Here is a 23956-nt window from a genome sequence, read left to right on the forward strand (position 1 = left end):
AAGGAAGAAACATGGTGCAGGTAAAATTACAAGTTCACCTTAGTGAAAAAGACCACTACAGGATTATGTTAGAGTTACATTTTAAGAAGATTCTGTTTAAGGCAGTTCTCAAGTAATTGGTATGGCAAGGTGCACCAGAGCCTATTCTAACAAGTCTAGTGTAGTAAAATGAACTTTTATAGAGAACTGTCTCAATCTGATTCATTAGGCAGAAACATTTGTGCCTGAATAAAATACAAAACCTGTACCACAGGAAATGCCACAGAAGTCTTTTCTTTCTCACATTCATACAATATTAAAAGACCATCCAAAGACAACATTAACAGTATTACTATGAATTGTCAATTGTATATTAAATCTGGTTGTACGATCCTACATGGTCCTCTTGTCTTTCCAAGGCCTCTGCAACAATACAACCGATACTAGGCAAGAATTCACAAGACTGGGGTTTAAGAGATGTATTGAAGTGTTTCATTCTAATCTGTCTTCAGTTTAAATGTCAGTACAGCTACTATGATTTTAAATATTATAAAGTAATAAATGAAACCAAAGATATATAAAAATATCTATTTACTGAACAAACACAAGGTCCTAACTCTTGCAACTGAATGCCTGTAGGCAAGTGCTCATGCATAGTTCTTACATTTCAGTGAGCTTACCTACAGGCCTAGGTGGTTCCTATAAAGCTAACCACAGTTTACAGGATCCTAGAAATACACTGTATAATGCATTACATGCACGTGACAACTCAACTCTTCAATTACATTTTCATCTAGAACTCAGAGCTAAGTGTTAAACAAAAATTTTCCCTCATGCAACCTAACACCTGCCAAACATTGCAAAACTCCAGAGAGTAAGTAGAGAGGAAGAAGAAAAAAGGGCACTAAATGAAGCCCTGGGCAAAGGGGAAAATGTACTGAGGATAAAATATTGTGTAAGATAGAAAATTAAGCTACTGCACTATAAGAAAGAATTAAACTATAAAAAGATACAACAAATAGATATGAGAAACTTCTGAGGAAAGACATATGCAAAACACTAAGCACAGCATATAAAATTAAGCAGTGTAAACAGATTTAAATCAACAAGTTCAGTTTTGATGAAAATATCAAAAGAAAATGCAAAGGTTTCTAAGCTAGAATATACAAACGAATTTCTCAAATGTGCACCAAACCATATTTTTCTGAGAAGAATCATAATACACAAAAATTCAAATTGTGTGTATTGTATAACAGAAAAATCAACATTAACAATACTTTACAATTATACAACCCCCTAGATCAGTCTGTTATTATCTACATGAATGTCTATGTTGTGATAAAATTTCTGTTTAGAGATCTCAGATCTTTGTAGGAGAGATCTGTTTTATTAAAGAGGTTGTGGAACATCCGTTATTTCAGCCTTCTCTCTGAATAATAGTATTCCATAACTTACTTTCTGTGATGATTATTTTCTTATTATATCATCCAGTTTTCCCAGAAATATTAATATATGAATGTTGTTTAAACAAAACATTCAAAAAGCAACAAAATTCATACAAAAATACTACAATACACATTTAATTGTTTTTCTTATAGCAAGTCTTATCAACAGCTGTTGAAGGTTTCAGTATATTCATATTTTATCAATGTTACAATAATTTCCTGCAAAGTGAAAATCAGCTGTATGAATGTGTATGTCATCAAGCTACGCAATGTAACAAGAAATAATGTAAGTTTACAGACATATCAAATTGCTTCTGCAGCACAGAGCAATATAGCTTTTTTTTCTGCTGTGAAACATCCAGAGAATGATATTAATGCCTTCTTGGAGAAATCTGCCTCCTTAACCTAGCCAAGATGCTAATGTCTCTCTGAATTTGCTTTTCAACGAGAACAGAAATATAAACCAGAGAAAAAAAAATCATCCATAAAGACAAGTTTAATCACAAACTGATGATGGACAGAAAAACAAAGCTGTGTACCATTTGAAGATCTGATAAGCAGAAGACCAGCATACTTTGTTCAGCCAGAAATGTCACAGGCAAAGTGAATAGCCTTTACCTGACAGCATGGGAACCCTGGAATTCTTTGCATCTGACTAATCGGGGAAAACATTTCTGCTAAAACCTTTTTTTTTTTTAGTTTAACATTTTAGAAAATAAGCACAAAATGAGATTAAACAAGGGTATAATTAAGACACTATTGAAGAACTGTAACACATTAATTAGGAGTATCTTCTAACGAACTTTGGTACTTTTAAAATTTGAAAAAGGATGTAGTGCACTGTATTTGATTAACTCTTGAACTACAAAGTTCCAGATAAAGGACAACTGGGCTCAAATATCAAAATATAGACTTCTTTAGAAGGATCCTATTACCATGAGGAACCATCAGAATACTAGATTTATTTTCTTGCAAACAACAACAAATGACTGCCCATAATTTTCCAATTATATCAACATTTTTTAAAAGGGGAAAAAAAAAATCCAGCTAACACTACCTTCAGTAGCATGCTTCCCTTCTGAAAAGTAGAAATTGTTCTTTCTTGATCTAGAAGAGAATTCTAGCTTTGACGTTTTGCCACCAAAGATCAGTAAAATATAAGATAGGATAAAAATAACAGCAATTTCTTTTGGAATTCTGCATTCAGGCAGCAAGTTAGTAGCAAGCTACCAAGTCCTAGTTGCAATTTCAAAAGCTCCCCAACAAGCTCTCACAAACAGGCTGCCAATCTGAACAACTAGTCATATCTTGAGAGCAATTGTGTATATTCAAAAGCTAACACTAGGGCACGTTCCTGAAATTTTTCAAGAACAATTTAGATCTGTGTTTAATTGTAAGAACAGAAAAAATTACTGTTCTTTTTACAGCAGTAACATTCAATAGCAGATTTTTATTTTTAAAAACTATGCATTTTGGACACATTTAACTTGAAAGAAGTAAAAATTGAGGCTACATCTAAAAATGTGGTATGATCTTTATCATTCTTTTCCTAATAAATAATAAAAGATACATTACTAATCTATCTTTGTACTAACATAACTAGTAAAGTCATCCTACATACAGATACAAAAACATGCAAAAAATGTCAAAAGACAACAGTCCATTTTTCCCATTTATAATTTAGGAAACAGCAATCTTCCCTCTATCTACCAGGAAAAGTGTCCATACACTTTGGGCTGATGACTGAAGCTGCAGATATTTATCGTTATTTTGAAATCAGAAGTTTGTCTGAACCATGCTCTAATTCACAATTTTCTCTGATTAAAATAATTTATTCACATTCAATATTGAACAAAATTTCATTATAAAAATAATGCAACTCTAATAACAAAAAACCCAGTCAAACTTCTGCTGGATTAAACAATCATCTGTGCTTTGTGCCCCATATTCATAATAATTGTATTGTGATCATTTACAGAAACTGCTAGCAGTGGTTTAACTCTTCATATGAAGCAAACTGAAGATGATCTGCATTTGGCCTTTCAGTACTCACAACAAAATGTAGAACATCTACTAAGCAGCAAAACACAGAAGTCAAAACAGCATTACAAAGACTGTGCAATAAAAACTGGCCTGATCTATCATTTGAAGACAAATTTTCTCCATGTAAACTTTCATCACTGAGAAAATTGCCCTTATGTTTCAAGAATCTGTTCGCAGTTACTACAAATATATGAATACCACAGTTCTACTTACATTCAGATGATAAATATAAAAACAAGTTAGTGCTCTTTTCTAATAGTAATTAGAACATGTATGTATTTACATTTAACGAATATAAACAGCAATGCAGACATACTTTACTCTGGAGAAAGTTCTCAAATTGCTGCATTTGATCAATTTATCTTCCTTAACACAATAATGGTAAGTCTTTCCCATGACACTCTGCAAACAGGTACCTGACTTTAAATTCTATGTACAACAGAAGGATAATTTCATAAGCTGTATGTACTGTGGCTACTGGACATGCTGATAAATAACTGAACTCTAATTAAGAGTTATAATTCCTTTGGTTTTGTTTCCAGCTAGCTTTTTAGAGAAAAGAGATAATGGATGTGGGTTGTTTTTAAAAAAAAAAAAAGTTCTGGCTAAAGAATTCATATTGCTAGAAATGTATAAACCACATTGCTGTACCATACTACATATAAAATAGAGTTTAATTTTGTTTGAGGTAGAAACAAGGAAGAAAAATGAAGACTGAAGAGTATGAAAATTATAAAGTACTTAAATTTTTGTGAAAGTACTTTAAATATGTATTAATTTATATATTTTTGGTAAGAAACAAAAGCAGAATTCATGGTTACCATAGTTACACATACTCTTTGTTGTGTTTCAATGCCACATGATCTGATTCAAAGTAATACACATCAGGCTCTTCCTCATCATCCTCTGCAGTGTGGATGTTGGCACTCTCTTTGGCAGATGGTACATATCCAGCAACAAGCCTAGCCTCAGAAAGTGGCTTTCTTAGTCCATCACTCCCATGATCTCCCATATTACAATTTCTCTCTTTTTCATTCTGTTTAATTTCTTCAGACTTTTTGGGAGATCCATTGATATTATTAATACCTACAGGTACATTCTTTTCAGTGGGACTAAGATTATTTTCCTCAACCTGTCCGTTTTCTCTACAAGGAGAGATATTTTTAGTAGGGCTACTTCTGGCAGGGGCAGCCCTTCGTGGTGAAGTTCTCAATGTATATCTGTGTTCTTGAAGTTCTGACATAGATGTCATTTGAGCTGAAACACAGTCCAGCACTGAAGAATGTGGTTCAGGTTCACCTGAGATTGATGCACTGTCATGACGAATATTCGGGTTGCTATTGATGTTTTCAGCACACTGTTCCTTAGAGGCACTACTATCTCCTACAACATCTACCTCCTCCTCCGAATCCCTTAACAAAGATGACTGGATTTCAGAAAAGGACCCTGTAGCTGGCTCATATGCCTGATTAGCATGTTCCTCAGGCAAGCAGTCATTTATTATTTTGTGGTCCTCTAATTTTACCTGTTCTTGAGAGTTTGTGCAAGGCACATAATGGTCTACAACACTGTCCTCCTTGCTGCTATTAAGCAACAATGAAGAATGGGCAAATGAGTTTCCGTTTTCTGCTACTGTTTTGTCCTTGGACATACAGGAACCAGCACTGTTTTGCTTAGTGTTCCCATCAAGCTGACAGTCATCACAGTTAAGAGAATTTGAGTCTCTTTCACCAACTCCATTGACAGTCTGATAGCCTGCAATCTCGTCAACTATTGCAGAATTATTAAATCCTTCTGCACAGACATTCACCTTTTTAACCTCCCTTTTGTCACAATCATCCAATATAAGACATCGACAAGCTCGCTTAGTCCCTGTGGAGACTGCATCATTGTCCGACACTAAGCTTTTATGCTCCAATGATTCCTTCTCTGTTTTAGTAGGCAAGTCTTCTTCTGAACTGTTGGGTGCCTCTGAACGTAGACAGCGCTTAATTCTTTTCAAAACTGGTGAAACAGGTTCTGCTTGTTTTTTTTCACAATTTTCCACAGTTTGTTTATCAACATTATCTTTTTCCGAAGTAGACAGCCCTCTCTTTCTAGGGCTCACCCATGATTCCCGAGCACTCTGTTGTTTCAAATCAGCAGTTCTTCCACCGTTACTTCCCTTCTGAGTTTGCACAGACTCTGGCCTCTTCTTTGGTGACCTTGATCGTATTTGAGGATGGGGTGAAACTTCCTCTGGATGAGCAATACTACGGTTTCTTAATGTTCTACCACAAAAGTTTTCATCCAAACCATTTAAACCCACTGTAGATCTTGTAACACGAGTAGATCGAGAAGCAGCCATACTATGGCAAGTCCCTAAAGTATGTTCATCATGATCCACTCATTGGGAAACCTTCAAAAAAATGTAAACAAAACAGTCAGAAAAAAATATTTAAAAATCACTTACAGACATATCAAATCTGAAGAATATATTGTCACAAATGTATCTAATGTAAAACTGAATATGCCTATGCAATGTATTAATACCACTTCTTTCTGTGGTATTTCTTTAGGGCATTAAAAAAGTTTTCCATCTAAGTTACAAAGTAGCTGACTTGGTATTTGTGGTTGTTCTGGCTTTAGTATTTGTGTGTGAATGTTGTTCATATTTATGCCTTACGTACGGCTGGAATGTTCCAGTTAGGCTCCAGTTACTAAAATACACTATTTTTATGTATTGTACATATGATATAATGTATTGGCATTACTATTTAAGTTTGTCTGGTCAAATGAGAGTTATGAAATCACATTCTTAATATCCCACAGTTTCCAGTTACATGGTTTCACATACTAAGAAGGAAACCATTAAAGTCGTATTTGCTTGCTCACTCGTTGCTTAAAACAAAAACAAATCATAAACAACAAAACAGAATTGTGATTCTAATTTAACAGGGGGTTAAAAATCACACCAGTAAAAAACCAGTTACAGTCATTAATAGTAAAAATGAAATAAAACAAAATGCCTGAATCAGAATCACAAAATCATTCAAGTTGGAAAGGACTTTGGGAGGCAATCTAGTCCAACCTCCTGCTCGAATGGACATCGAGACTAAATTCAGATTTAGTTACACAGGACATTGTCCAGCTGGGTCTTGAAAACCTCCAAGTACAGATATTCCACAACTTCTCTGGGCAACCTGTTCCAGTGTTTCATTGACCTTATAGTGAAAATAATTTTTCTTATACCCAGGTGGGGCATCCCCTATTTTTGCATCATTTACATCAACAAAAAGCCTTGCTCTATCTTCTCAGTAATCTCCTCTGAGGTACTAGAAGGCTGTTTCTCAAACCTTCTCCATTTTTAAACATTTCATACAGTTGGTGAGATGAATCATCACCCACATTGGATTTAAGTAAATTCAGACTCAAAGCTAAGTTTAAAAGATCCTGTTTGAGAGTATCTGTATTGCAGATTTCAGGGTGAAATGTAGGAGTACTCAACTTTCCCAATCTCAAAATAACATTTTTAATAGCAATCAGTTCAGTCTTACCCTTCTATTCATTTCATCTTTAAAAATTCAATGTGTCAAACTGCATATCACCACAAGCCTGTCATAATACCCATGATAATGAACAGATTCACATTTGTACATAATGGCATACCTTCCCTTTTCCATTTTCCCAAATTCCAGATTATACAAACCGATTCAACTGACATATGATGTGAAGACTTCAAATTTTAAATATGGAATCAACCATTTTACATGTTATTTAGAAAGGCTGAAAATGACAAATGGAGGAAAATTGTTTCCATAGGTGTTTTTCATCTTCAGCAAGGGGGGGGCAGATGGGGAGCATAAATTCTCATAAATCTACTACTTAGGTGTCAGATGGTCCTAGAGCAGAACAGAGAGAATGGGACAAGACCAGTACACCTCTTAAGCAACACAATTCTGTTTGTCAATTAACAGTAATTACTATATTGTCTGTTTAGGTATTCATAATGCAAGTAGTATTTCTTAGTGAAAGTAATGTATCCTAAAAGTATGACCTGGTATAGTTCTAGATACAACTGTGTAAGACACCACATCATTTTGTGTAATGAAGAAAAGACAATTACAAAGTGGAAGTTTCTAATGTTCTCAGAACTGCGTTGTATTTGTGCTGCTACAAGCCTCTTGCTTGTCAGCTATTCCTGTTGCCTTACATGAATGCCTGGAAAGGTGCACTGTTTGTATTCCTGGAGATACAGATAAAGAACGGCTATCATACCAACTTCCTTTCTGTCCATTTAAAAGTAGCAATGCAGGACAAAGTGTGAGATGTCCAATGAACTCAGTCTTACAAGAAAATATAAATAATACGACAAACAGCAAATGGGCAAAACATCAGCAGTTGAGTTGAAGAGAGAAAAAAAACCCATATTACTATGTGTTGTCTATAAGGGTTGTTCATAGCTATTTTACACATGGATAAACTTGCCTGTATATTCTCCCCTTTTACACACAAGCTCAGTTATCTTCTGAAGAGTAATCTCATTCAGGGTTGAACCCAAACATGAAAAACAGGGTCATTTAGATACTCCATTTCACCTAGGTTGTTCTAATTAAGGCTAGCACATGTTAAGGATGAGTAACTGACATTTCAAATGGATACCAATAAAACAAATTAAACCAAATTCCAATGTACACTTTGGTGAGTAATTACTGCTAACTTGACAAACTTGACAAACATTAGAAATAATACACAAGGCAATAATACACAAGAAATCTTTACTAATTTGCTGGTATGTTACTTTCTAAAGAAATACACCTTAAATAAGTTAAAAAGTTATTATTTACTTAGTACAAAATGTAATAAACTTACCATTGTGAAACTAGAAGAAATATAAACTTCTGACATTTCATAAAGCAGACTCTTACTGTGCCACTTGTGTAATATCAGTCACCATTGCTGATATCCATGATGTGATCCAAATGCCTTTTTACTAGTTTATGCCATCACATTAACAAGATTTTGAAAACTGTTGAGAAAAAGACAATAAAACATTTAAATTATTTCATTAAAAATTAAGAAGAATGCAACAGGCCATACAAAGAGCAACAGCTTTTTTAAGAAGCAATTATCAATTTTACAAGTGTCCTACAAAAAGAACAGTATGCTATAAAGTAATTAAGAATGTGAAATGCTAATATAGGTTTCAAATGTAAAATATCTGTCTTGGTTATTTTTAAGTGATTCACTGTATCACACTAAAGATGTGCAATCAAATGAATTCACAACAGAGTGTCTGTCATGTGTTAGGGTGCTCAAACCTCAGAAGATATTTGAAGGGACACAAGAAAACAAGTAGTGAAAGATATTGCTACAACTAATGAATTATGAAAGGCATTGTCAAATACATTTTATAATTAGATACGTAGCAAAACCCAATTATTTCTGCTATTTAATTTTAATCAACTGAGCAGAACTCAAAACTTTCATTGGCTCTAAATCCCTCAACAACCTTCACCTACCAAACAGGAGTGAAATGCTTTCCAGAGTTCACATTAAACCTATTCTTCACCCAAGGAAAACAATGTATACTACTTTGTTTATAGTGGAAGTGAACCAATTTTGATATTGAAAGACAGAAGTAAATCTGTGGATCCATAAGCCACACAATGCTTTCAGTTGTCTCCAGAGTTTGGGCATCTGTGCCAATGCCCAACAGCTATTACTTGAAAAAACATACCAGGAATAGCATTTAATTTAAGAACATCTAGTACTATGGACGCACCATAAATCACTATAGAATAGTGATTACTGAGTCTTTCCTCATATTCTGTTGACTTCATGAAAGTGAACTTATTTTCATATTGACAATTTAGAAACTTCATGATGGAAAACAAAAGCTGACAGGTTTTTCACATTTTTCTTTCTACACAGTTATTATATTTAGATAATGTAAGTCCAAAGCCTTTGGAAATTGTTGTCTTTACTTTCAACCTACTTATGATTTCATACTGGTAATAGCAGAAAATGAATTCCCCATTAAGTTGACAATTCAAAATATAAACTGAGCCAAATAAGAGTAGAAGAGATTAATTATGTCTAGTTACAGTGAAATTCAATAATGAAAGATATTTCTACAATGATGCTACATGAAGTATCATAAATTCTATTATATGGGTAACTAAATCAAATTAGATTTCAATTATTCAGTGGAATTTCTTAATTTAACAAACAGCAGAGAACTGTCATAATGAAAGACAAAGAATGGTTAAACAAGAAGGCAAGGAAAAACACTTGAAAATGCAAGAGCTAAATGACTGAAAGGAATGAGAAAAAAGGAACAGTTTGTATTTAGCTGTATCATGAATGGAACCAGAAACAGTGAGAGATGAACTCCATAAAGAGCTTTAATATCAAGTGTCTTCAGCCTGTGTCCCCCGCCAACAAGTTTCTTCTAATATTTTGGTACGCTCTCAGTTACTTAAACCTATATTGTTGCCTTTCCTATAGATCTCTAATTGACAGGAAAGACACATATGTAGATACCAGAAGTAAAGAGAGATTTTGACAGGTTTTTGCAAAACCCAAACAACATACCCCAACAAAAATCCCATAGCTCACTAACTTTGGTAAAATACAAAATACAGAAAAAAGCCTGAAACAAAATATAACAGTGAGTCAATCAGAAGGAGGCCTAATCTCAAAATTTTTAATTACTTTATCAGTGCATAAATAAAGAACATTTGCATAAGTTGTTTCAGGAACAGCTCAAATAGTAATGTCAGTCTTTCCTCAGGTTTGTACACTTTATCTCCCCCAATTTTCTTTCCCCCCAGACAACACTATTTTACTCACAGCAGGGAAGACATAACGCCTGCTGTGCCTAGTTGCCTTTGGGGAGAGTTAAGAGCATTTTAGAAACAGCAAAAAGAACGTGTAAATATTACAAGAGAAGAAACTAAAGTGGGGAAAAAGCAGTTTTACTTAGTCAGGATTTTTTGTTTAGTAGCAGCTGGGGGGTGTGTGTATGTGTGTGTGTTAAAAAAAACAACCAAACTTTAATCAGGATACACTGAAATGACTGCACCTTAGTAACTCTTAAAAACTAGAAAACAACATTCACAAGAGCTTACTAAGGTAACAAATAAATAACTTCTCCCAGAAGTTTCCTTGGAAAAATTGTCTTGAAAAGAAACTGTTATTTCTTTAAATTTCATAACCAATTAGAATGACTTTTTTTCACCTAGAACAACCACATCTTTCATGGCAGAGAAATTAAATGGAAGAGTAATTTAATGTTTTGGACACCACTCATTTTAGAAGATATTTATGAGTTGGAATAATGAGTGCAAGGGAAACTAAATATGCTTTTAGGTTTAAGCCATTCTTCAGGGAACCACATCAACATTTAAGAAAAAGAATATTGCAATAAAGACTCAAAGTCTAAAGAGAAAGAATCAGCTAAGAAACAACAGTGTCTGGTTTGCAAAGCCCACTAAAAATGAAGTTGTTACAAGTGAAAGTAGAACATAATGCAGACAGAGACAAAGCTTTAAAGTAAGAAAGGGACTTTGAATTTGTCTCATGGGGAAGGACATGCGTAAGAAGTCAGCAAGCGAGTGTTGATGCTGAAACTTTATAGGGAATGGTCATACATTAATCAGTATGGAAGTTCTTCAGAGCGAGACTGAAGTTCGACTGCTTACAGAAATTGTCCATACATCTTACATACAATCAAGAATTTGATGACAGCATAGGATGGAGTTTCAGGGTATGCATTTTAGCATTTGAGAACCCTTAAAGCGTTACATAGCTGTAGGTGGACTCTACTGATACACACCATAGTCACATAATTACACTAGAATTTTTATTTAACTTAACCAGAAGCCTGTTTAGCAAAGCTAGTGAATGTTGAATTGTGTGTGTGAAAACTTCTAGCAACAGAGGAAACAAATTTACATAGAGATGGGAACCAACACTTGAAGAAAGCAAAATGAGGAAACTCCTTCCTAAATATGCAGAATAACCAATTTCTCCACTGAGTTAAGCCAGTACTGGCTATCTGGGAACCAAGTACAAGTTGATTGTTTAAAGGAAACCCAAGAATTAAGAAACACCTACATAGTTAAAAAGTATGTTCAATGTGGCCCCAAGCTAGAAAAGAAATAGTAAAGAAAAGAGGTCAATATATGAACATACTGGGTGTATCAGCATACAGACCTGAAAGCAGCAAAGCAACGGAAGCTTCTACTGTAATTGTGTGGTGGTGCTTTTTATATATATGTGGTACTTATGATGGATGTATTAACATTACGTACAACATTAAACAAACAAAAAAAATTGTGTATTTGAGGGGAAGAACAGACCCTTGCAACAGGAAAAAGCCTCCAATAGTTATTTGATGTCACTATTTTATGATAATGGACAATAGCTACAGCCTTTCACAATTCAACCTTAGAAAACATTATAGTTATCTCATCTAGAGTATAATGCATCATCATCTTATTGAAGAGAAATAATCTGTTCTCTTCCTGTTCTTCTGAGTCTCGTCTAACAATCAGTTTCCATTCATGCTCAATGATAATACTGCATGGTGATAAAGATTATAACTTTTTCCAGTGTTCAGATATTGCAACTGTGGATACCTGATAGCAGTAGCACTCTCTAGTCCCATACTGCAGTAAATTAAAAAATTACTTCAGAAACAATATCTGTTATTGGTGTAGTTACCATTTACAAGAGCAAATGTGACACATATATAATTGCCCTCTCCTGTTTCATTTTCATTCTGCTCTAGATCTGTGGGACTTTGCCTGCCTCTGGCTGAAAGGAATATTGAAGAATTTTTTATTTCAGTCATAAGACTCTTTGACCATACTTATTTCTGTCATCAGAACTTGGGAGTCCTTAATGCATATTCCTTTTTTAAAACATTGTATTTTATTCTTTTAAAAATCTGTGTCAGATTTTACATTATCTTTTTCAAATTGTAACACTTCAGAAGAAACATCACTTTTACACACATCTTTCTAATACCAAAAAGCACAACATTTTCTGGAAAAGAAAACAAATCAAAACAAATCTGTATCAATGACAATAATATGGTGTGATTTGAGACTATAAGACTGCATGATTTATCTAGTTTGAGACAATGTACACTCAATTATTCTGTATCTCATCCCAAACTATTTAATTTTGAAATCCTGCTTCCATTGACCTATTGATTTTCTAGACTGCTATTACAGTGCACTCAATAGAACTCAATTAAAATCACTGTGACTTTTACATAAGAATATAGCAATGTCTGCCATATTTCTGAACCTATAATCATTGTCTGGTTCCTTCAGAATCTCTCAGAAACCACTCTGAGACACTGGCCACTATTTACATTTTATGAAACAGCAGTTCACTACAAACTTGATACTGGTCTTAGTGCAGATATAAACCCAATAGCCAAAATCAGCTTTTCTCAAGCCTCTTTCTAAATTCCACTTTTCCCAAGACTCAATCAGATTTGACAAACCCTGAGTCTGACCTGACCCTGTATCTGTAACTCAGTCTTCTACATTAAAGTGGTTTAACAAAGAAAAAGTGTAACACTTATCACAAATCTCCTGTTTGTCGTTACCTTCTATTATGAGCATGTCATAAATTTTTAACCAATTACTGCAGCCATGCACTAAGCGTGTATGCACACAATCTTTAATCATCAGCAGGACCCCGTATGTACTTCATGCTATGGCCCTTGGGGGCGGGTGGGTTACGAAATTACATCTTCTGGTTTTGCATTTTCCACAGAGAATTACACCGAAGGTATCTTAAAGAAGCTGTTGTGTGCAGATTGCCTAGAGACATCCTGATCATTACACCATTATCTTTCTTCTTATCAGCTCTACACTCCAGACCACATTATTTCAGCGACACAGAAAAACACAATTAGACTTCATACATTTTAAGCATGCATAGTACTGCTTAAGCATGTATCTCAAAATAAAAGAATATTCATAGATGACAAACTAATAATTAAAATTGGTGTACGCCTGTGGTATAACACAGCAATTCTTAAATTCTCTGCAGAGCAGTAGTATGTTATTTAAAACAGTACATTTTTTAAAATGGGAAGTTTATTGTATAAAATGAAGAGTGCAGAAGCTATTTATGTAAACAGAATCCAATTCCTTACAGATGTATTTGCCCAATACAAAAAAATTAGCATCTTTGAACAGAAGAGAACTTGCACAGACATCAGATTATCAGGACTTTGGTTTATCTCCACATATAAAGCATACCACTTCCTAGCAAAGTGGTATTACTAAATTAGGGATGAATTCCATTTAACAAATTATATTCACCAGTCTATCACATCTAGAGTACGCCAGCATCTCTTCCCACACATACTGGGCTTAGCATAACTACATTAGCAAGAAATTAGTTTTCTGGAGAAGGAACTACATTCTTCTGATTTTACATTACATCAAAATAAGCAATACTTTCAAATTATAGAAATAACCTCCACCAAAAGACATTACAAATCTTACTTGAAATAATATATAAAAATAAGCAGCTTAAAGCTATAATGAAAGTTTAAATGCAATAAAAGTAAAAATAAATAAATGTTAAGAGGCTCCATGGTCTGTAATTACTCTGAGATTTCAGCCATCTCTGACACAGTAAGATTATATTACGCATGGTCAAAATACAGTTTGTCAGAATGGGACTACTTATATTTACTTTATCTTATATATAAGGATAGCAAGATGAAATAAAGAAAATAAAGAAAAAAGAAAAATTTAGAATATTAGGAAAAATTAAAAGGTTTTAAAAGCTAGCAAACTAGCAAGGGACACGCTTTACCAAAAAATAAAACTGGCAAAGAACTGGAATGGATAGTTCAATATGCTCATTTTCTTCTTTAAAATGGATGGGTTCACCAGGCCAGACAAACCTATTCTTACATAAGAGAAAGAAAAAAAAATCTTTAGAAAGAGTTGTCTTATAGAAAAAAATTGTTCCTAGTTCTTTCTGGGAGCAGGGGGGGAAGTAATGGACAAATAAGCAAGTATGCTGAATCAGGTACTTAAATAACAGGATGTGCGAAAACAAACAAAAGCTTAACCTCCTCCTCTGCGTCATTGTCTTACACTGACTCCTCTTTCTCTAAAGCCACAAAATAAAGAAAAAGGTCAAAACAGCAAGTTATATGACAATGACTAGCAATGTGCATCTGTTCCTTTGTATCCCTTCCAGTCAGCAGCGGGTTACCAAAACAGCTGATTGCACTGAATTTCTCACTTTTCTGGGCTATCTACATTAGGAAATTTATTGGGAGGACAGGTATGACAGAGGCATCACCCCTCTTCCAGCCAAACATTCCACGATAAGGTTGCAAAGTTACTTCATATAAAACTAAATATGAATTATACAAGTGTAACTGTAAGCAGAACTCTAGAAAAGTATCCACCCTATCAAATTTCTTCTCCTTGCAGACAAACCCTAAACTGCTTTCAGTTTCTTATCTCTTGGCCAAATTAAGAGTTTGTGCTGAAATCATACATTGCAGCATCTGCTTCAGACTGACATTCCCACCCTGCTGCCTATCCCCTCAATTCTCAGTCAAAATAATTAGTCATTTCTGTGCACAAACATGGAAATTTTTTTAAACCATCTTACTGCTTAAGACATATCTGACTTCTCTTAAGAAGTTTTTCTACCTCCATGATTTGAAGTAAGAAATTGGAATTTGGCATAGAGAAGCATTTGCCAGATAACAAAAACCGTGGTGGAGCTGTGATGAAGGCAGGCTAAGGGGAATGCTAAATGTGAATGGATAGGTAAGAAGAGCAGCTACATTAGCAAAATGAGTGGATGCTGACTGGTGAAAGAGACAGACTGGAAATCCTGAAGAACTACTGGAAGACAGAAAGATCATAACTGTGAAAGAGGGAAACCGGAACTGGGAATAATTGGAGGAAGCAGACAGGCAGAATCTGGGATCTCACCTAGTCACAACTAATCTATACTCATCACTGCAGCACCCATCCCAATTATCTGTCACAGACAACTCTGTCAACACAAATATCTGTGGAACTATACTAAGAAATTAGTCTACAGATAGGTCTGAGGTGAAAATATCACCTTATCTTTTTTTTCTTTTTAGATGGGTCCAGATGGACCAATTTTTTCTGTGGGTCATATGAAAGGACAATGTGCTGCAGTACAAAAGTGGGATCACGCATCCAGAACTAAAGGTAAAGATGTGAACTTTGTAAGGTGGTACCACAGCCCTAGGAACAATAAACTACACTCCACACTTCAGCACACTACCTACTGCTTCATCTTAACTTATTAGAAAAAATGCAAAAAAGGATCAATTACTGTGACATCATTTAATACCAATTGCATTTAGCATGAATAAAGACAGTAGCCTTAACTAAACACCCTTACTGAACTTACTAATCAGTCAATAAAGTAACTGTTGTCTGATACAATCAACTTACCAAGAAAACTAAAAACAGATTACACAAATAACTTCCATGCCCCATTTCAAAAGAATCACGCTTAACCTCACTTATTGGCCATCACTCTATATCCTTCTCACACCCACCTACCCACTCAACTATATCATCCTAGGTAAAAGTCCCACTCTAAATTATAATGTGCTTTTTTCATGTGAAACCATTCAGCTGCTAAATAGCTTTGCTCTTATCCAAGAAACATCTACTGTGCAGGATTACCAAAACATGTGACTAACATCTTTGAGATACATTAAATTACACAGGTTCTTGAAAAGCTCATTCTAAAATTAATTACACTAACTTGATTGCAGTAACCAATTTCTCAAAATGTTATTCTAGCAGAATAGACTCCAACAGTATTTAATCTCTTAACCACAGCTAGAACATAGTTTTACACCAATAAATAGGAAAAATATTATTTATTTCCTGATGAAGTTATTATTGCAATATGCACAAAATGTCAAGCATAAAAAGACATTTCTTTTTTCCTACAGGTAGGCTGCAATTGTAAGGGGTTACCAAGCACTTAATAATCCTGCTAACACCTTACAGATGAAAGGGAAGTTGATGAAGAAAAACAGTGTTCCTTTACTTTCTTAAAGGCCCCAAGATAAACCAGTCTGTTCATTTTTGTAGAATACTACACTGGAAGTATCTACTCTGTCTGATTAACTTTTGGAACAGTGACTGAAAACATGCCACCCTATGAAGTACACTGTAATGTGCATATTGTATGAAATACTATATGGAATATATTTTTATCCCAGATGATTTTCAGTCAAGGACATGCATTTGAAATGAACCAATTAATATACTTTTTAATATGCAAAATTACAGCATCAGCTACACAAGCATCAGAAGGCTATCATAATGACAAACACTGATGTACAAGATAGGGCAGTACTACATACATACAATCAGGTATTCTGCATGGGTTGTGCTTAGAAGTGCTGTTGCATGGGTACTAAGGCAAGTACCAAACCAGAGAGTTTGGAAAATGGGAGCATGAGGCATGCAACAGTTCCTACAAAATATTTTTAGTGTTGTATCAGAATTAAAATTGTTTTGTTCTCAATTTTTCATCAAAATTTAAAATATCCTCTCTGTCCCCCAAGGAGGGTGGGGAAAAAAAAGGTGAGAAGGATGTTTTTCCAGTTATCTGTATTCATGAAAAATGCTTTAACCACTTATTTTCCATCTGGTAATACTTTTGACTCAATCTAGGAGACAAACATGTTATTCTATAAGCAGACCAGCAAAACCACTATCCAATGGACTGGCTCTTTGTAGTCCTAAAAGCAACCCAGTTCTGCCAGATATCCCACCTCACCTCCAACATTTTGAAAAACTTCATGTTCCTCCCTCTGGCCATCTCCAAAACTCAAGGGTGGTGTGGCCAACTCCAATCTGTACATGAACTGACTAGATTGCTAGCAAACCACGTATAACAGGTAACTGCTAGGCTCAAACTGCAATCCTCCTTAAAAAGGGCACTCCAACTTTCATGAAGCTGCAAACTCTTTACAATTCTGAGATATTCACTCCCAGCTAAATTTAGGGGGGTTGCTAAGTTGGCCAAGGGGTTCAAATGTTACTTAGTGATCATGGTAAACAAATAGAGGAACACCTTCTTGCCTAAGCTAAAGGGTTGATCTAAATTATGGCTCTAAATGCTTAAAACACATTCTGGACAGACTGGGGACAGGGAGGGAATCCAGAACTACCTTGGCATCTATGAACAAAAGAAATGAAACTTGTCACAGCTACGCTATGGCCCTACATTGTCTTCTGTCCAGATGCATTTTCATGCTCCCAGAATTACAGGCATCTCTTGCCACATGAACCGATACTGCAGGTGTAATTGTAGCACCACTCACTATGTAATCAAACAGATGCGTTCTCACATGCTAGGGGCTCTGGAAAGTAATGGACTAGCTCATAAGACAAATTATGCTTTAACCTTGAATTTAAATACTATAGTAGCCTGCTACCACAGAATCATTTAGGTTGGAAAAGACCCTTAAGATCATCAAGTCCAACTGTAAATGACTTCCCTATGTTGCTTTTTGATGGCAGTTATTTTTAAGAGCCCTAGCTCTTTCAAATGGTCATGGCTGTGTTACAACTGACTTTGATATATTAATAAAATTGTATAGGGCTACTGACTTTGTTATACAGAGTCAAGTCTCTGGTGCACAGCAGCAGAGAAACACCTATTTTTTGCAGAAACAGTCTGAGATACTACAGCTGTTGAAATGTTTCACTGATACACCGCTATGCTACAACCTCAACATTGTTGCAGTTCTCAAAGCAGTGATTTGTGGCAAAAAGACCCATCCCTACTTTTTCTTCCAGCCTTCTGTACAGGGTATGGTTTATTTTCATTGCCTCTTTGCTGTTTGGTCTAATACGCGGCACAACTGCTAGCTACATTTAGCCACACATGATAGCTTTGTCATTGCAGATAGTCTTTCAAAGCAGTTTTGAGCACATTCCTGGTCTGTGAGCTGGATGTCACCACCACCTACACTGAGAACAAGCCTGTCTCCCCAGGACTACTTGAAGGCAGACAGAAATTTTCTCCCAGTCCTTGGGCATCCTAACAGAACCGCAGATATCAGCACTTACAAACGACGCCTTACAATTTATTCTTAGATTCTTTCCAAATTCTGCTTTGCAACTGACACTGAGCTTGTTAAGCAGAGAGGTTTCATACCCCTCCATAGTTTGATGTTCTCAGTCTTAGTTTAGTCTGCATTTAAGTGTTCTGAATAAGAAGACCATTACGCATATTTCAGTCTACTTGGATTCTTGAAGTTTCAACTGGCAAGTATTGAAGGTGCTTTAAGTGCATTTTTAAAAAGTTCTAAACTAACAGTGACCAGCCACTTTCTGTTTGATTGCTGTCACGTCTCCAGGCACAGAAAACAAAACTTGCAATATGAACAATATTGAATACCTTTTCCTTTTAATTAGAGCATACCTAGTGGTAATAGAGGCCTTGATTTAAAAAACCCAAACTTTATTGTAAGAGTGGTCCCAGTTCAGCTAGTACATTACTTTTTCTAGCTGCTTCTGTCTACATCCAACTACTTCCAGATAGAATAGCTGGCCAGAATATCCTCGATCAACAGTACAACAGTGGTCTATTTTCCTTTTTTATTCTAACATACGTAATTCAAATAGGACTGTGATTGCATAATGTGTAATTTTGTTTTGCTTGATTGCTATTTTGCTTTCTTCTTTACTCTGCTCAGAAAGTCTTTGTAGGCCAGTACACTCACTGATAAACAATACGTTGCATTTAATTTCCTGGGTTTTCTGTTTTCTACCTTGCCTATGCTTATGCTACTAACTGGAAATACAAAGAAAGTTCTGTTTGGCCTGCATTTACATTTAAAATCTCAGCATTTTACTTACTGCTTACTTTCTCAATATGAACACTTTTTTCATTTGAACACTTTGGCATAAAATGCCGTTAGTACCACGTAAAAAACCCAGAAGAAAAGTATTTATTTTCTACCATAACTACAGGTCTTTGCTTTTTTCATAACCACTGATAAATAATCTTTAGGCTTGCTCCACTTACATTTTTCATCTAGATGCAGGCTTGCTCATCAGTTTTGCAGTTTCTACAGCCCTTGGAACAGTAAAAACTCAGACCAGTCTGATTCATGCTTTCTTAATCTTTCAGCCACAAATTCATTATCTTGAAAGATTCAGCCAGAACAGTAAAACTTTCCACACAGTACAACTGTGCATCAGCTGTTTCTTCTCCAGGTATCTTATTAACTTGTTGAATATATGTGTTTTATAGATTTAAAATGCATTTTGAAGCATTTCTCAGATTTTACACTGTTACTCTAAACCCACCATTAACCTGTCAACACATTGCTGAAATACAATTACAGTTTACCCTCTGTGTGCTTTTCTTTTTACTTGCTTTACTCAACTTAGTGATATCAGGAACACCCAGGTATTCTGCTTTGACTATTATTGTTCTTCAGGGTTCTTTTGTTTTGCAACACTCAGTTTACAATTTCCTGCACCTACATGAGACAATTTACTTTCAAAACTATGCTCACTGTTCAAGCATAAAATGAGAGAATGCCTACAAACTGAAACATTCATTCCAATTCTATTATCCCTTCCCACTCGCCGAATACTTTATCAAGCACTTTCTAAATATGTTCCATGCTCCAGATATTGAGATGTTGCACTACACTTACAGAGCAAAAGGGACTTACCTATTACCGCCTAAGCACATGAACATATCTCTCACCTATGCACGTATATACTCAATTCCCTTTGTATGTTAACTGACTATCCATTTTCAAAACCTCTTCCTCATTAACTTCAAAAGCAAATAAATTATTTTAAACTTTATTAACTTCAAACCTCTTTTCTCACATTGAGTCAGACCAAAGGTCTACCCAGTCAGTACTCTGTCTGCAAGAGCAGCCACAAGCAGATGGCTAGGGAAGAGCTGCTGTATACAATACTTTCCCAGCTTCCAACTAATTTTAGCTCAAGGTCCTCTTAAGTCATATGTGATTTCTATCTATTTACTGAACTTCAATGGATTTTCTCTGTCTTCCCTTGAGCTCCCATAAATTTTTAGCATTCAAGCTATCCCACTGATGTGTTTGTAGAAGAGAATTCTAATTTTTCATTTTTACAAATGGATATAAAGACCCATAACCTGGCTAAAAGGAAAGGCTGCAGGGTTAGACACCCAATGCAATTCTCACAGCAACTTCAGTTTTAAATCATCCTCCTTACTGCTTTCAATTGTATTTTTTTTTATTGGCACAGAAAATTTTTGTGTTTCACTCAGAGCTCCCCCTTCTGCTTCACTTTTTATGACTTTGCCTATATACATTTTTCCAGGAATAAATAAAAAAGAAAAAAAGATCCATGGTATCATCAATGATGGAACGCTACTGCATAAACGAAGTATGCCTTTTCAACTACAATGTCATAGACGTTTCAAATGTATACACTCAGTACTAGTAACCTAGGTATATGTTTGCAGTTTTATCTACCCTAACAGAACATGTGAGACTTCAAGGTTTTAAACAGCATCTTGCCTTTTCTCATTTTAGTTTTCTGAAACTGAAGTAATTTCTGACAGTTTTGACTTTCACTCTTTGTCTCAAGATGACAGGACTCACGACTACAGTAATATTTCACTGATTTTATACTTCATCAGTTAGTAATTCAATAATACAGTGCAAACTATGACCACATTTTAATAAAATAACAATTAGAGCATTTAACCTTTTATATAAAAATATATGTCTGGCTATGGTACCTAAAATTCTTAATAATATCTACTGCCAAAAATAAAAAGGAGATGCTCGTCCTGCCATTCCTCGGAATTACCCTGTAACAGCAGGTAAAAAGACTGAAGAAACATTAAAAGGCTATTCAAGTTCCAGGTTCAGCCACTAGAGAATTTCTCAAAGCACAAGAACAAAGAAAAAGAAAGCCACCATCTACCTTCAGCATATTTTATCACAGATTCAGGCAACAGGAAGGAGCTGCCAGAAGCTGGGTCAGAGAATGTGAATTATATAGTTTCCATACCTATCCTAAGCAAACATGAGCAGATTGCCAGACAGTTTCCTAAATGGCTAACCCATCACAGCAGTACAAAATCTGCACTTCCAGTTAAGTTCTCGCTCTCCACAGGCGTGGGCTTTACCTCTGAAATGCACACCAGATTGCCCACGTGCTCTATCAAGTGACAACACATTTAAAAATTTCTAATTTGAAGAAATTACATAACGCTTAGACTAAATGGCTAAGTTATTTACTATGGACCTACATATTGATTTACACAAATACAATATAAAATGGATTTTTTTCAGATTTTTATCCCTCTGAAACATTCAGTTATAGAGATCTGATTACTCCAAATACTTATTTCTTACAAGACCAGAAACAACTTGACCATTAGCTTTCTTAGTTTGCCATAGTTTCAAATGTTTATAGTACGAATTTGAAAATAATTAGTAAAAGCAGTTACAAAGTTAGACATCACATTCACTTTGATAGTCATATGCACATTTGCATTTATAAAGATATCAAGCAGAAGACTCTACATAGCTTTATTTAATTATAAATAATTTACAGTTTGCCAGTGATGTCCTAAAAACGCCTTACTGACCCTTTCTAAGGCACAGTTTTTTCAAACTATTCTAAGAAATTTAACAGTGCTATATCAAATGAAGTGTTATGCTTACTCCTTAGTACCTCTGAAGAGCTGACATCAAGTATTAAGTAAGGATTAACCTGACAAATGTAATTTACATGCCATCCATAAGACTGCTTAACCTTTTTAAAAATATTATCAAAAAATAACTGACTGTCAGTTCTCTTAGAGAACATATAAAATTTCTGTATAAAAATATGAAATTATTCAGCTATAAACAAGTGTATTACTCACAGCACAATTCTGTAGCCATAAAAGAAGAAAAATAAATACATTAAGAATATAGCCCCTAAGCAGCCTTCACTGTATCTTGAATATACAAAGCCCTCATAACTCAAATGTTATATTATCTCTCCTAGGGCAATAAGCAATTAAACATATTCCTTTCTTGATAACGTGAGGAGAAAAAATACATAAACCCCCCATACCTTTAAAAATTAGTTTCATCTGTATCTAGAAACAAAGAAAGTACTGAAATACAGTGACCATGTACAGCATGGCAGACCTGAGGACATACCTTTGCTGTACACTCCCAGAATTAACAGTTATTTTATTTGGCCTATCTCCGTGGTGTTCTGCATAGAGAAGCTATCCCAAACCTTTGATTATTCCTGTTGCCTTCTTCTGTACTAAGTCTAGCAGACAGATCAGTGCAGGATAATCATATTCAAAGCATGGCCTATGTATGTCATGGATTTTTACAGAATAGTAATGTTTTGTGGTATGGCCCCTTTCTAATAATACTCAACACTATTTACTTTTTTTTGACAGCTAGTGAAAACTGAGTTGATGTTTTCATAGAAACATCTACCCAGAACACTTTCCTGAGCAGTAATAGCTGATATAAAGTCAGGGTTGGGTTTTTTTTGCATGAAGTTATTTTACTCTCATGCATAGCTTCACATTTCTGAAAACGAGTTTCTGCTTCTATTTTATCACTCATTCACTCAGTTTTGTGAGATCCTTCAACTCTGACTCAAGACAGTGGTGAAATCAAGACTCATCAATTCTGTATCATCTCTAGACTATTACCAGAGTAGAGGGTTTTTTTTCTGTAATCACTGAAATAATTTTATTAAAATATCACTACCCTTAAGTATTTCATTGAAATTAACAACTCTGACCATCTTGTAACATTTAAAACAACTGCTTATTTTGACTGAAAATCCCCATCTTAAATCATGTGCCAGCTAAGGTGGGCACTACTTCCTTTCTGGAGTTCTGCATGCATACAGTTTGGATTATCCTTGCTCAGCTGAGGAAAACATTAAAAACATTTTTTCTTCACTCTCAGTGGTGAGAAAGAGCAACTCTACAATGTCTGTGTATTTAAACAGCCACTAAAGAAATAAAACCATAAATACGTGTGTGAGTTAACAGAATCATAGTTAAAAGTATGTTGTGCCAGTCCAGGAGCCTACGCTGAAGGTTACACGTTCACTGACAACAAAGGTTCAAAGATCCAATGGCAAACACCTTTTTTAGTGTTTGAACCCTCTTTCAGCAGTTGCCTTGATTTAGAAAGGTTTCCACTGCTACCCCAAGCAGGTAACTCCCATAAGGATCTCATCATTTTGCATCCTCATGACTGCAATGTTCTTTTCTCTACTCCTGTTCCACTTATATCCATTTAGATACTTCTCCAAAGAGCATTTCCTTAGTTTATTGCTTTGTCCAAGGCACCACTTTCCCTGTATCTTCCTAACACAGCAAACAAAGCCTCACCCATCTATCATCTCACTCCTTACCAACAGGGTTGATTCACACTCTGGTGAGCC

The 23956-nt window shown here is 35.1% G+C and overlaps 1 protein-coding gene across 4 annotated transcripts in view; it reads right to left on the reverse strand.

Moving 5' to 3' along the window:
• The window catches only part of ZZZ3 (zinc finger ZZ-type containing 3), a 64420-nt gene that overhangs the window by 29307 nt on the left and 11157 nt on the right, over positions 1-23956 (reverse strand). For all 4 annotated transcript variants that reach the window (XM_069788997.1, XM_069788995.1, XM_069788996.1 and 1 more), the window contains exons 2-3: positions 8319-8475; positions 4304-5865 (exon numbers count right to left, since the gene is read on the reverse strand). In XM_069788997.1, the coding sequence (XP_069645098.1) occupies positions 4304-5814 (1511 nt within the window). In that variant the 5' untranslated portion in view covers positions 5815-5865; positions 8319-8475. The remainder of the gene's footprint in view (positions 1-4303; positions 5866-8318; positions 8476-23956) is intronic.

Source organism: Haliaeetus albicilla, chromosome 8 (genome assembly GCF_947461875.1).
Source record: "Haliaeetus albicilla chromosome 8, bHalAlb1.1, whole genome shotgun sequence".
Lineage (NCBI taxonomy): Eukaryota > Metazoa > Chordata > Aves > Accipitriformes > Accipitridae > Haliaeetus > Haliaeetus albicilla.